This window comes from Anneissia japonica, unplaced genomic scaffold (assembly GCF_011630105.1).
Source record: "Anneissia japonica isolate Jap-2015-1 unplaced genomic scaffold, ASM1163010v1 scaffold1946_len758022_cov188, whole genome shotgun sequence".
Lineage (NCBI taxonomy): Eukaryota > Metazoa > Echinodermata > Crinoidea > Comatulida > Comatulidae > Anneissia > Anneissia japonica.
This window is the reverse complement of record NW_022694730.1, coordinates 67337-81181: the sequence shown is the minus strand read 5'-3', so window position 1 is coordinate 81181 and position 13845 is coordinate 67337. Positions and strand designations below refer to the sequence as shown.

At 35.4% G+C, this 13845-nt stretch overlaps 1 protein-coding gene across 3 annotated transcripts in view; it reads left to right on the top strand.

The window, feature by feature from the left end:
• Positions 1-1787: 1787 nt before the first annotated feature.
• Positions 1788-13845, top strand: part of LOC117101198 (ribonuclease T2-like) — a 23660-nt gene continuing 11602 nt past the window's right edge. The window contains exons 1-6 of one of the 3 annotated variants that reach the window (XM_033241105.1): positions 1788-1917; positions 2024-2148; positions 5275-5384; positions 9556-9619; positions 11658-11719; positions 12929-13001. In XM_033241105.1, coding sequence (XP_033096996.1) covers positions 2137-2148; positions 5275-5384; positions 9556-9619; positions 11658-11719; positions 12929-13001 — 321 coding nt within the window. In that variant the 5' untranslated portion in view covers positions 1788-1917; positions 2024-2136. Of the gene's footprint in view, positions 1918-2023; positions 2149-4569; positions 4639-5274; positions 5385-9555; positions 9620-11657; positions 11720-12928; positions 13002-13845 lie in introns of those variants that run through there. The other 2 variants (XM_033241106.1, XM_033241104.1) reach the window with 2 other exon arrangements.

Here is a 13845-nt window from a genome sequence, read left to right as displayed (position 1 = left end):
TAGAGACTCACAATTGATTGCAAATTGTTCAGGAGATTCATGTTTATATTCGTCTTAATTGAAAAATATTCAAATAGTGACCGGAAATGGTACATTCCAACCTTTGACCTATTGTAGGGTCATTCCATGTCAAATCAACCAGATTTAAAAAAAAATCCTGTGATATAGATATCTATGTGAACTGAAAAACCTGAAATTTTGAGACTCGCCAATTCATTCACTTTCCTGTAGTGGCAATTCGACGTAAATTTTTATTTTTTGCACCCTCCGGCCTTGTGAATAGAAAAACCTGAAGTTTTGAGACTCAAATTCCCTTTTCGTTTTCCCGGCAATTCGACGTAAAGGGGGTGTGCCTCAAATTAACTTTGATTTTCATATATGCTACTATCATCATACAACTCCTTTAACCTTTTGTGGTGTAGGACCTGTCTCTTATACACATCTAGATGTGTATAAGAGACAGCTCTAATAGTAGAGTCATTTTCATGAGATCCGTGACTAATTTTAGGATACCTTTTTTTCTCGATGGATTTGGCAAGATGGACCAATTTAGATAAAATATAGCTCCTATATACCTCCCAGATATTGAGGGGGGGGGGCAAGTCCGGTTTGGGGGCGTTTTTCAAAATGGCCACCTGTTGATTTGGATGCTTGTATCTCGATAACCACTGGTCAGAGAGATTTGATTTTGGTCTCAAATTGTTCACAATATGTTGTAATACAACTTTTTATCAAAGAATAGAGGGAAATGCGGTTTTTGGAAAGTTTGACCTTTGACTTTGTAATGTCATATCTCAGTAACTACTGGTCATAGAGACTCACAATTGATTGCAAATTGTTCAGGAGATTCATGTTTATATTCGTCCTAATGAAAAAAAAATATTCAAATAGTGACCGGAAACAATACATTCTGACCTTTGACCTATTGCAGGGTCATTCCATGTCAAATCAACCAGATTAAAAAGGAATTCCTATATGACCGTCTCAGATTTTTATGAAACTCCATAAAAATGATGCACTGTATGCTAAACCAACAAAAAAAAATTAGCCTCATAGGATATGTAGTTTTCGAGATGACTCCTCAAAAATATGGGGCGTGGTTCTTCAAGATCTGCAAACGCAATTTACTTCAACTTTGGAAGCTTATAACTCGAGATTGGTAATAGCTATCAGGATCAAACTTGGTATTCTAACTTATTTTTGCCATATTTTACAAATATGGCATTAGATTAACAGTTATCCCTTCCCTTTTGAAGTTATCTGCACTCAAATTAGCTGCTTTGTTTAACGATGCAAATTTTTTGTGATTTTCGAGGTCACCCTGCGTCTATATAAGTGGGTATATACCCCTCATATTACAGATATATTATCTATGTGTAGTTGTCTTTAGCCACATGCAAGCGCAGGCTGATCAAATCAATTAAAATTGAATGGCATATATTCAAAGTTGGGACCAGATCTATTAAAGTGAAAAACGCCAATGTTTCTCAACAACGGATCGTCTTATGGAAAGTTAAAATCTTTTCTTAAATTAAGAGATACAAGTGTCCAAATCAACAGGCGGCCATCCTACAGTCACTACCTGTCTCTTATACACCCCCCCCCCCCCATATCTGGGAGGTATATAGGAGCTATATTTTATTTAAATTGGTCCAGTTTGCCAAATCCATCGAGAAAAAAAGGTACTGTATCCTAAAATTAGTCACGGATCTCATGAAAATGACTCTACTAGCATGCTGCTGACTGGGTAAATAAAGCTTTCATGTCATCTAAAAATCAATTTCATTGGCTTACTTTGGTCGTCGGAACGCCCATAGAGGCACGACATTTTAAATTTGATAATCTAATTGGGCGTTTATGAAAAACTGAGATTTCTCAGACAATATTTGCCTGGACGACGTGATTTTTGTTGTAGAGGTAAGAATAATAATGTCTTATTACACTGTATAAATAGTAGGTTTCAAAAAGCTGCAAATTTCAGTTATTAGTAGTTTTACAACGTTGAACTTGAAATTATTTTCAGCGGTAGAATTGCAGAGCCTGAGGCTACAACAAGGTTAGCAGACCCGACCATTATACCATAGGTCAGGTAGTAAAAGGTGCCTTGTTCCACTGAATATATACTATTCAAAGAACATGTTTATAAAGGTACAGTATACTTTATGCTGCGTATAGTTTATTCTATTATGGAATCATAAATTCTTTACTGTTTGTGACAGGAATTCAACCCAGGACCCGGGGATCAGAAGGCAAGCATCTTAACCAATCAGCTTAGAGCTATTCAACTCATTAAAAAAAGATTATTATAATAATTATATTCAAATTTAAATCTGAGAGAGCCATTTCCGGCCATCTAATGTGCCATATTTTATAATTTTATCTTACCTCAGCCCCAAACATGTTGGGGCTGAGGCAGATCATGGACACTCTATCTGTGCAAGTCCCTTTCATTCCCCCTCTATCTCGACTTCTTGAACCGGCGCCATTGTAGTTGAGTACGGTACCATTTCCTAGGTTTGAATAATTCATTGTGATCGTGGAAGCAATTCGCTTTGTTCGGAAAACACAAACACAACAATTATGAACCCTAGCTTGATGCCTATAAAATAACTAATCCAATTCACCAAACTTCGTAAAATATACTTATCTTCCACCGGACCACCACCGGGGGGGGGGGGTTGGCGGCCTCTTGGTCCCCAGCCTGATACTCGCTGTGCTAGCATACTAGATGTATTACCTTATCAAATGCCCCCCAACTTTCAAAATGTACCGTTCTGTTTGTAGGCCCAATATTCGCAGACGCTATAAGCACACATTTCGACAGTATTTGTAAATAAAACACTCAACCGTATTTTTTGGTCATCGCACCGATGACCAAGTGATGACCAAATGAAGTATGCACCGTCCTTGCATGCTTCATTAATTTTTTTCATTTTATTTTATTTTGATCACAAATAGCAGTAAACTTAACACTGAGTTGCATGTGATTTACAACATACATTATAATTCTTTATACAAATTTTAATTTAAAAAAGGAATACAAATAAAAAATAAATAAAAAGTAACATTTTACAAGAATGATATACAAATTTAAATAAAATTAATATTTTACATAAAACAATAATAATATGTAGGCCTACAGTCACTACATATAACATTTGAAGTTTCACATCCCTAAAGCAACAAGACAATATATAAATCACTATGTTTACCATCGAGGTAATTGAGATTATTTTAGCGCCCCATGTATAGGCTATTGTAATAATTTGCTTCTTCCTCTTTTCACTAGCGAATATATTTGCGCAAACCGAAATGTTTCACGGCAAATAAAAAATCGCTCTACTTTCCGCTGCAAGATCGAATAACTGCGATTTTTATTTTAGTGGCATTTACAAGATACCAAATATTAATCTAAGACACATTCTTTTATTAAAATATAAGAATCTTAATAATTCGAAGACAAAAGCAAAGACGATTAAAATACGGAAGTATTGGGTGAGACAGGTTTGCAGCGAAAGGGAAGAAAGAAGAGAGTATCATCTTTCAATTTAACAACTAAAACCGTACCATACAGAGTATTTTTCGAATGTCACTAAGAGGAACTTGTGAGTTGGATTTCCCCTTTTATTATAATGAGCGCTCATGAACTCGTGATATGTGAATGCGCATGCGTAGAAACCGACGCGGAAGCAACTTACGTGCGCGTGTGTGTACGTGGTTTTCATGGCACGACATGGTACGGCAAGTCCTGTGCATACCCTGACTGTGTACTTTGGAACACGCGTTTACTGAGTATGTTTTGAACGTTAATAATGATCATCGTTCAAATTAGACGATAGACGATGTTAAACTTAGACTTCGTACGTCTATTTTGTATAATACTCCAGGCAGATCGTTATTTATAGCATTGGTGTTCACAGTAACGGACTCCTTCGGTGAGAATAATTATTGATTGAACACTTTATGATAATATAATTCATACATGGCCAGGCTTAGTTTTGCTAGTATAAAGTCGATCTTTAATAAGGAAATGCATAGTTACAATGTTGTGATAATTTAGTATTTGTGTTGAGACATTGCTAAAGTCAAGTATATTCGTTATTGATTGATTTTCAGTTACTCATCTTGTTTGTGAGCAAACAATGTACTGTACAGAGAGAATACAGAAGTTTCGCTTGCGATTCTATTTTTTTTTATTTTCCTCTCTATTATATAACGTATGGTTAGCTTAAGCCGCGGGCACTCACTGTGTCGTATGACGGTAGTTCGACGGTCGTTAAAATGACAATTTTGGCACTGTACAAACGATATTGATTGGTGAATTATTGGTCCGGCCAAAACTGGACCAGCCGGCTGCTTCCTTGGCCTTTGAAAAAAAAATCCGCTGCCTCATTCATATTCATGTTATGTTTATTTAAGACACGTGAATCAAAACACGAGCAAGTAGAAATTCATCTGTTAACAAATTTTATAAATCGGCTTATCTGACCTGGCAGAACTACAAAACGGACTCGAAAAATTAGTATAAGAAAACATATTATTACTGGCGTAAAGGTCGTGAGCTCTCGGAGAAGGGGAAGCCCCGGGCCCTCAGTCAATGGGGCCCAAATCATGCCTGATTATTGTTGGTCTACTTCGGTAAATTTTTGGTAATAAATGATATAAATAAACAAAAATAGATGGAGCTTCAACCAATATAAGATAGGCCTACCAAAAATATTAAATGAATGACGATGCACAATTATTGATTTTATCAAATAGGCCTATGCCTATTCTGTGGGTGAAAACAAAAGTTGATTTATGAAAATATACTGATGGGCTCCAACATTTTCTGACCCCCGGGCCACATGACTCGTCGTTACGCAACTCGCATACAGTATACGATTAATTAACTCTTGGACGACAGCTGGAACCACACATTACGTAAAACCACGGAATGTCTCCGGCGAAAGCATAAATTTTCGCATAGGCCTATCTGATGAAACCAAACTAAAGACGAAACTGTTATATACAGTAATTAACCATTTGATCTTAACAATTCATTTAAAAAACAAAGAAATCTAAAACAACAATCCTTAATACTGAGTTCTTAATCAACAAACTGCTTGGCCTATAACAGAGTAGGCTTATAAAAGTATAAGATTAGCCTCACAAGTGATTGCTTGCATTCAAACCACCAATTATTCCGATCACGCGGTGTTTAATGCCTTTCATGATGACATTCCGGAAAGCATGCACCGTAATCGCATCCTATGATTTCATATTGTTTCTCAGGTACCGTATGGCATAAGTTATACAGTCATGTATGTGAGCTGGTTTTTCTTCGTTGTTTCCTTGTCTTTGGCCTCCAGTAGTATTATGGCATGCAAAAAAGCTCAGAACAAGTAAGTGTGTTTATAGTTTTTGCCTAAACAGAAGTTGTATGATGATAGACACAAGTGAATAGGCCTAAATTATAAAGTAGTATAGCTAAGAAAATCTAAAATTTTACGCCGTGGCTAGAGATACGGTACCGTATTTCTACTTCAATTTGCTAAAGGTACGGTAAATGGCATTACGTCACCATCACCCAATGAAGTGCCAGAATGTGCGTGACGTCATTTTCCAAGACTGGCATTATTGCAGAAAAATTAGCAAGAAAAACCATTTTCTTTAAAACGGATTTTTTGAGACGATCCCTGCACAGATGGTATCACAGCCCAAAAGTACACTGTAGCTAGTTTTTAGCTCTCCACATGCAGTGAGTGTTGAATTATTAAGATGATTCCCTAGACATTCGCCAACATTACAGGATGGCATGTAACGTTATCTCTCTCAACAAATGATAGTTTGATCGTTCAATCTGGTAGAACATTTTAATAGGCCTTTTTCACGAATCGGTTAACATCATGAAGTGATGACAAACATTGCGAATCAGCGGTGTGTAACCAACAGAAATAAGATAAGCTTTTGGGCTAATTTTCTGACATCATGTTATTTTAAAAAACATTACTCCATAACGGAGCGCCGTATCCAAAAAAATTTTCCAGCAAAATGTTCTTAAAAGACTATTCTACACCATTATATGATTGAAAAAAAATTGAAAAATTTTTTTGACCTCTGAAATCAAGATTTAAAAAGAAAAGCCTATCTCAGTAGTGTATTAAAATATGTATTTGCATTACAGTGCAGTGGTACTAGTAATAGTACGAACTAGCATTGTTTGAGTTACCATATGAGAGTTTCCTGTGTTAAAAACATGATTTACTATGCTATACCTCTTTATAAAACATAACTTGTACTTTATAGTAAGAGGAATCTGTATATTATCGCTACTTGGAACAGTAACAACACAAAAGTCCTATGCTACTGCACTGTAATGCATAGGCCTATTTTAATACACTACTAAGATAGACTTTTCTTTTTCCATCGTGATTTCTGAGGTCAAAAACATTTTTCAATTTTTTTTCAATCATATAGTGGTATAGACTAATCTTTTAAGAACATTTTGCTGGAAAAATATTTTGGATACGACGACCCGTTATGGAGTTATGATTTTTTATATAACATGATGTCAGAAAATCAGCCCAAAAGCTTATCTTATTTCTGTTGGTTACGCACCGCTGATTCGCAATGTTTGTCATCACTTCAATATGTCTACCGATTCGTGAAAAAGGCATATACTTTAATTCAATAGAACTTTTATATTCAATAATTAAACACTGGTGATCTTCAATGCTGTAGGTAGGCTAGCCTAGGCCCTAGGCGGGGCGCTAGGGTCTCATCTAAGCTAGGCTAGGCCTAGCCTAGCTAGCCTAAATAAAGCACGATTTATTGCCATTGGGGTGTGTGACTTGAGACCTATACATTCAACAGCTGATTGGCTTAATTGATTTCTGGGCCCTTTGTTAAATATTAGAATGGGGATTAGATGTAAGGGGAGTACGCCCCTCCCCTTATTTTTTTGTGGAAAAAAAAGCTTTCACCCACAGTGTTTAGATTGGAAAGAAATGCAGTGTATGATTGGAAAGAAATGCAAGAAATGAAAGAGGGAAGGAGGCGAAGGATGGGAAAGAGAATGTTTATCCAGTCCTCAACCGGGTTAAATTTTCTCGCGATTAACATTGGCGGATCTGGGGGAGGGGGTAATGCGTCCTGACCCCTCCCTTGGCCAACAAAAAAAAAAGGAAAAAAAATTCTAGACCTAACTTTGCAGGACCCGTGAGCTGATTTTTTTTTTTTTTTATGTTACAGTAAGAAAATTAGAATTTTGAAGAACGTCATTAAAACATACTTCCATTGTCGGGAAAGCTTATTTCCTGTCATCTAGGAATCAAAATTTTCCCAGGGGGTAATCCCCGGACCACCCTTTCTTTTTTGGGATTTATCGATTCATGGAAAAAAGAATAGGCGTGCAACTACTCATTTATTTATGTATGTATACACGCATAAAATAAGACATGAGAAAAATTTACCTGACCGTTTTCAAGAGGGAAAAACCTTAAATTTTGAAGAACTTAAAAAGTCATTTAAAAGACATTTCAGAAGTCACGAAAGCTCATTTCCCGCATTCTAGAAATCGAAATATTTCCGGGGTAACCCGGACACCCTTTTTCTTCGGAATTCATTGATTCATTAAATCATTTTCAAGAGGGGAAAAATTAAATTTTGAAGAAATAAAAAGTAATTAAAAGACACCTCAGAAGTCGGGAAAGCTTATTTCCCGCCTTCTAAGAATCAAAATTTTCCCCGGACCCCCCTTTCTTTTTTGGTATTTATTGATTCATGGAAAAAATCGTATGCAATTACTCAATTTGTTTATGTATGTAAACACACATAAAATAAGACATGAGAACAATTTACCTGACCGTTTTCAAGAGGGGAAAACCTTGAATTTTCAAAGCTGTGAGTAGATGAATTATTATTTTAATGACACATTTTATAGTTGCATATTGCGACTACCCTGAATATTAAAATTTCTTTTAAAAGACATTTTTTTAAAATTTTTTTTTTATTTGTTACTGAAAACTACTATACCATGCTAGATAGTCAAAATTGACTTAATGCAAACTCATATTCCTCAAATGTGCTGGGCTTCAAGGGGGCTTCTCCCCCTTCCACCCCCATCAGGGGCTCTGCCCCTGGACCTCGCCGGGGGCCCTAGGCGGCCCCCTGGCCCCCAGCCTAAGGCTGCTCGCTTCGCTCGCAGGCTGCGCCCCCCCCCCTTTTCTGGCAGGCTGGATCCGCCCCTGTAGACCTATAGTTGTTTTTGGAATTGTACTCCACAAATCTCAGCCGATACCTCGCACAACTGGCTAACGTCTCTATCTATTGTCGTGACGTCATGGCTCGCTGGCTCACACTTGTGATATGTCTCGCACTTGTGATCAAATAACACGCTGGTCGCACTTTGGCAACACTCTTTGGCAGTCAACTCGCCCCTAGAAAACCCGCCCTATACCATGCAGTCTTCAAAATAAAAATTGTAACCTTTGGTAATCAACTTCCACATACATAGAAATTTTTGAAACTTTATTAAAAAAAACCATAATTCACCACACTATAGACACTTTTTGACAAAAATGAAAAATTAAGACTTTGTTACCCAATGAGAAGTGTTCTAATATAGACAATGGGTCGTGTCTCATATTATTTGTTATAGTTTTATTATTCATTATTTTCATTTGACTCGCATAAATAATTTTGTTCGAAGAACATTTATATGCAGTTGTACTTCGCAGCACTTCACTTGCAATTTGCAATTTCTAGTTATATTCTGTTGTGTCTGCAGTTGAATGGTCCTTATCGCTTAATATGCGTATAGCCGTGCCAGAATGAAGAACAATGCTCCAAACGTTATCTGTAAGCCTAAATAAATATTATTTTACAACATTTCATTTTCGCTTTCGACAGTAGAGCGAGGGTAATCTCAGATTATCTGTTATATGTTTTGTGTTTACAGTGCTACGCAGCAAATTTGATTTGAATTACAGATGATTTCCCAGCTGCGAGCTACACGCTTTTCGTTGACGCCTATGCTTTGAGAACTTTTATGAACCAAGCTTTTCTAGTTAATAACCACAGCTCCACTGTGTTAGCGTTTCAGTCAGTTGTACCTGGGGGTTAGATCTTCGCCTCTATCATGAGGTTTCTGTGGTCTAATGGGGATATTCTTGTACTCAACTTGATAGCGAGAATTTGCAGGTTCGAATCCCGCCAGGGACGCTTTTTTTCAACAACTAAAATAAAGGAACTCTTTGTGATGAGCTATGCTTGATACGATTATTATAACACGTTGTTATTAGAGCATTGTTCTGATTATTTATTAATTTGTTTATGTTATATTATATTAATATATACAGTATATGTATATCAAATAAAACTGAGGAACAAGGTATAAATTTGCCTAATTTGAAGGCCTATATTATATATATAAAAGCATCTGCATAAACACTCCCGAGATCGAACCGATTGGGCCAACTTACACTATCATTGTCTATTTTTATTCATACATACATACATATGTATGTAAATATAGGCCTAATAGGAAATTGTATGTTTTCTCAATGTTTTTAGGCCAGAGTGGGAAAATCTAATGTTGGCCCAGCTATGGCCTCCCACGTTTTGTATGTCTCAAAAGGTAGGCCCAAGTTGTTTTTTATATTAGTGAACGCCGGCGTTAAATGCCTGTGAATTACTTCATGATAGTTTATTAACATTTTAAACAACTACGGTACATGTCCGCTCTCTGCTGCTGTTGTAAAGAAATTAATAATTTGATAATAATGTTGATAATGCATGTTGATGATGATAGTACAATTTCTGCAGTACGGTAAAGTTAATGTAAACTTTAAGCCTATCATCCACTAATTATAGGTTTTTGACGTATAGGGCTGCATCATTTTTCTTTCAATGTTAAATTTCTGCTTTTGTCCTATAGAGATTTTTCCACCTGACTAATTATTATAAAGTGTTTTAATGCTTATTGTTATACAGTAGTATAAGAATTAATAATGACCACTCAGTGGCGTATCCAGGAATTAAGGAAAGGGAGTGCTGATGAAATGAGGATCCACACCACGTCAGCACCACCATGGTTGGCGATGATGTGCGAAAATTTTCAGTATTTTATAACGGGAAATGGAACTTAAATAATTCCTTTTTTATAAAATTATAAAGAATATATGTAATCATGGTACGAAACCATGCCAAAAACCCCTATTATAAGGGGGACACTTTTTTGGTCCCGAACGCATCCCGTAAATATGGGTTCTACTGTATACAAGTGCTATTTTCGGGCATCTATAAATCTAAAATTCATAACTGTTTCTCACAACGTAGTTTTTGGAATTGTAAGTGCGTGCCATTTTCGGACAACTATTTAATTAATTCGTTTTTATAGTACTCAATTTGTCAAAAATAAAAAGAATTTTAATTGACATATAAATTAGTTAAAGATGAATTATGACTAATTTATAACAATAATTTGCAATGCAAAAACAATTTATATTCATGAAATAACAGATAATTAAAACTACAGAAGCTCTATTTAATGTTTCTATACTTTGTTTTTAAATTTTGAGCTTTCTGTTAGATGTACAAGATAGAATAGCATGAATAAAGTAGCGACTTAGATATCAGGTAGTAGGATATAGATCAGAATCCTATGGAAATACACAAAACAAGAAATCCCCTTAATTAATGGTCAAAATAAATGACAAGATTGTATTTATACGACGTAACACATGCACTAGACATATACTAATGTCCACTATAAAGATTGAGAGAAAGACGTTCTGGTTTGATGTTGTGTATAGCTTAAAAGGTGTCCCATAAACTTTAATGATTTCATGGTGTTTTATGCTGTTTTATTAAAACAGATCAAATGTTTGGTACCATTAGGCGACTTTTTTTATACCTTGTAGTACCTGCCCGCCAATAATGATGATTTTGAATAAAAATAGAATTTTATTTTTGGCCAATTAGCACACCCTCCGAAACGAAAAAATGGAAATTGCAGGAAAAAAAAAAGTTTCTCTTTATTTTTAATACTCGGAACTTTTTTTTTTCAATTTAGAAAGGGGGTGCCCAGCACCCCCTGGATACGCCACTGTTACTAATAAAATAATGACGATGATTGTAACGGTGGTGGTGTTGATGAGATCGGTGATAGCGGTTGTGATAATGATCATCTTCATAGTAATTAATTTATTAATTAATTAATTCATTCATTCATTCATTCTATAATTGCTGCAGAGTTAGGTAGGACTTATACAACACGGAGACGTTGTTGTCATCAATTCAATGCATTTTATTTATCATGCTACGAAATCATATCACTTCTGAATATGTTGCAATGATCAATTCAACATAGAATAACCACTGGTTCCCGACAATTGCTCCGGTATATGCTGGCTACCAAACAATAGGCCTATTATTGCTTGGGAAGCACTGAAGTGGCGTCGTGTGGCACACTAATATGTAAATTGGTATTCTAATTATTAAAACGGATCCATAATTATAGGCCTACTGTCGTTACACATTCATCTATCCATCCGTCCTTAGTCGACCCAGAAGTTCACATTCATACAATATTATAACACGAACATTGCCTTACAAAAACTAATTCTAGGAGGGAAAAGGCAAAATAATTTTGTCTAATATGATTTCTTGAACAGGATCTACATAGCAGAGCATGCAATCCAGCAAACTTGACCAAGTGGATTATCCATGGACTTTGGTAACTACAATCAATCACTTTGAATAAATACAGTATTTTTTGAATAATTTTCTTTTGTTTAACGAGTGAAATAAATGTTACAAACCTGCAACCTTTCAGATGCACTTCGGTTATCCTTTCTTAGCATTGATTCTAATGCTTGGTCGTCAGCACCGCTATATACGCAGAGCCATATATACGCGGTGTGGTACGCCCTCGATCAGTAGGTGAGTTTTCTTGGTCTTAGACCTGCGCTCCGTTACTGGTGTTCTTGGTATCGACAGGTTATCATAAAGGTGAGATAATTCACCTTTATATTAATACAATCAATAACATAATACAACAGCAACTGTAGACTAATTTCAAAACGAAGTTAATTTTGGCCTCGGTGAATAAATTCATCATGATTCCTAGTAATATTTGTTAAATATTCTTTGAATGAGAATGAAAAGTATTAAAAAAGCGTTGATGTAAACTCGAAAATATTAATAACGTAACATCGGCCACAGAAGGAGCGTTTACATCGCGGCCTATGTCAGGTATCCATACTACCCGCAAATCCTTCAACCACACATAAGCATGATCATACACACTAGCTACGTAGTGACTCGATAAGAAGAACGTTTACTTTTTTAATAATTGGATCATCCAAAAGAAAATTTAACGAACATTTAGGCCCATCTAATAATTTAAAGTTTATTTTTATCCCTCTCCTATTCAAATAGTGTCCTGGGTTCTTTAAAGTGTATAGAATGTTGTCTGTGTAAACTAGGTCATTCATAGTCTTCATCGGAGACATTTTGGTTCTAACACCCAAAACAAGAACGAAGAGGGCCTGGGAGCAGGACCGATGTTAAGGGTCTATATTTATTTATTTATTTCATTTGCAACTTGTATATTAAATTACAACGAGGGCAGCAAGTGACAAGGCCAAAACGGTATACAGTACTTTGAAAATGACCAGTGAAAATGTTTAACTTTAATGGGCGAAGCTGTGACTTGGAAGCAAAGGTGCTCGCTTTCAAAAGGGCTTTAGTTTAGTCCTTCTGAAATAGATCTACCAGAATTATTTCTATTACATTATATCTCATAAATAGCGTTAGCAAATTTATCTCCATCCTATGCCTAAGAGCCTAAATCGAATGAAAATTATATTTCTAGCATTGTTTATTGAGAGTAGGCCTTTTAATTTCACAAATTTGTATATTCCCTATATATTCCCTACTGTAGGCCTATAAAAGACATACCTGGTCATGTTACCGACTGCCTTCCACAACAGACGTTTGATTCAGCAAAAATCAAGGTACGGTATGCTAAATAAAAAAAATATTACGTTCTTCGCATGGCATAATACTGTGGCATGGTCTTAAAATTGTGGTTAATTGTTATTAATTATATGAAGTGGAATATTATATACAATAATATTATTTATCCTATCTAGTTGTGTATACATATAATATATAAGCCTATAGGCCTATATATATATATATACATACATATATACACACACACATACACACACACACACACACACACACACACACACACACATATATATATATATATATATATATATATATATATATATATATATATATACCTATATACCTATATATATATATATACCTATATATGAAATTGATACGAGGAACATAATTTTATTATACTCCATTGTTGTTTCATTCAAGTTGAGGAAATTTTTCAGGACGAAATATTCGTGCCAAATAAAATTATGTTCCTAATACGTCAACTGTGTATTAGTTTATACACGTCACACACATGCTGCTTACCATCTTATTGATACTTATATATAAGCCTATATATATTATATATATGTGTATATATATAAAATGTCTAATCAAAGCTACTGTTGTACCTCGCTTTTTATTTATTTATATCCGCTCTGGTCTACCATTAGACCGTGGGTTGAGAATCTAAAACGTTCAATTCTGTGACCCACCAATCCGGGCTACCTGGCTTTTGCACAAAAATGTAAATACTATTAAATTGTAACATAATTTGATTGTCGGCAATCGTGAATTTGGGGAAACTGTAACCAAAAATGAGAATTTATATCAAAAGTTGCTACGTAACTATAGCCAATCAGAAGACGACTAACAATGAAGTTTGGCTTAGCTGCATGGCCC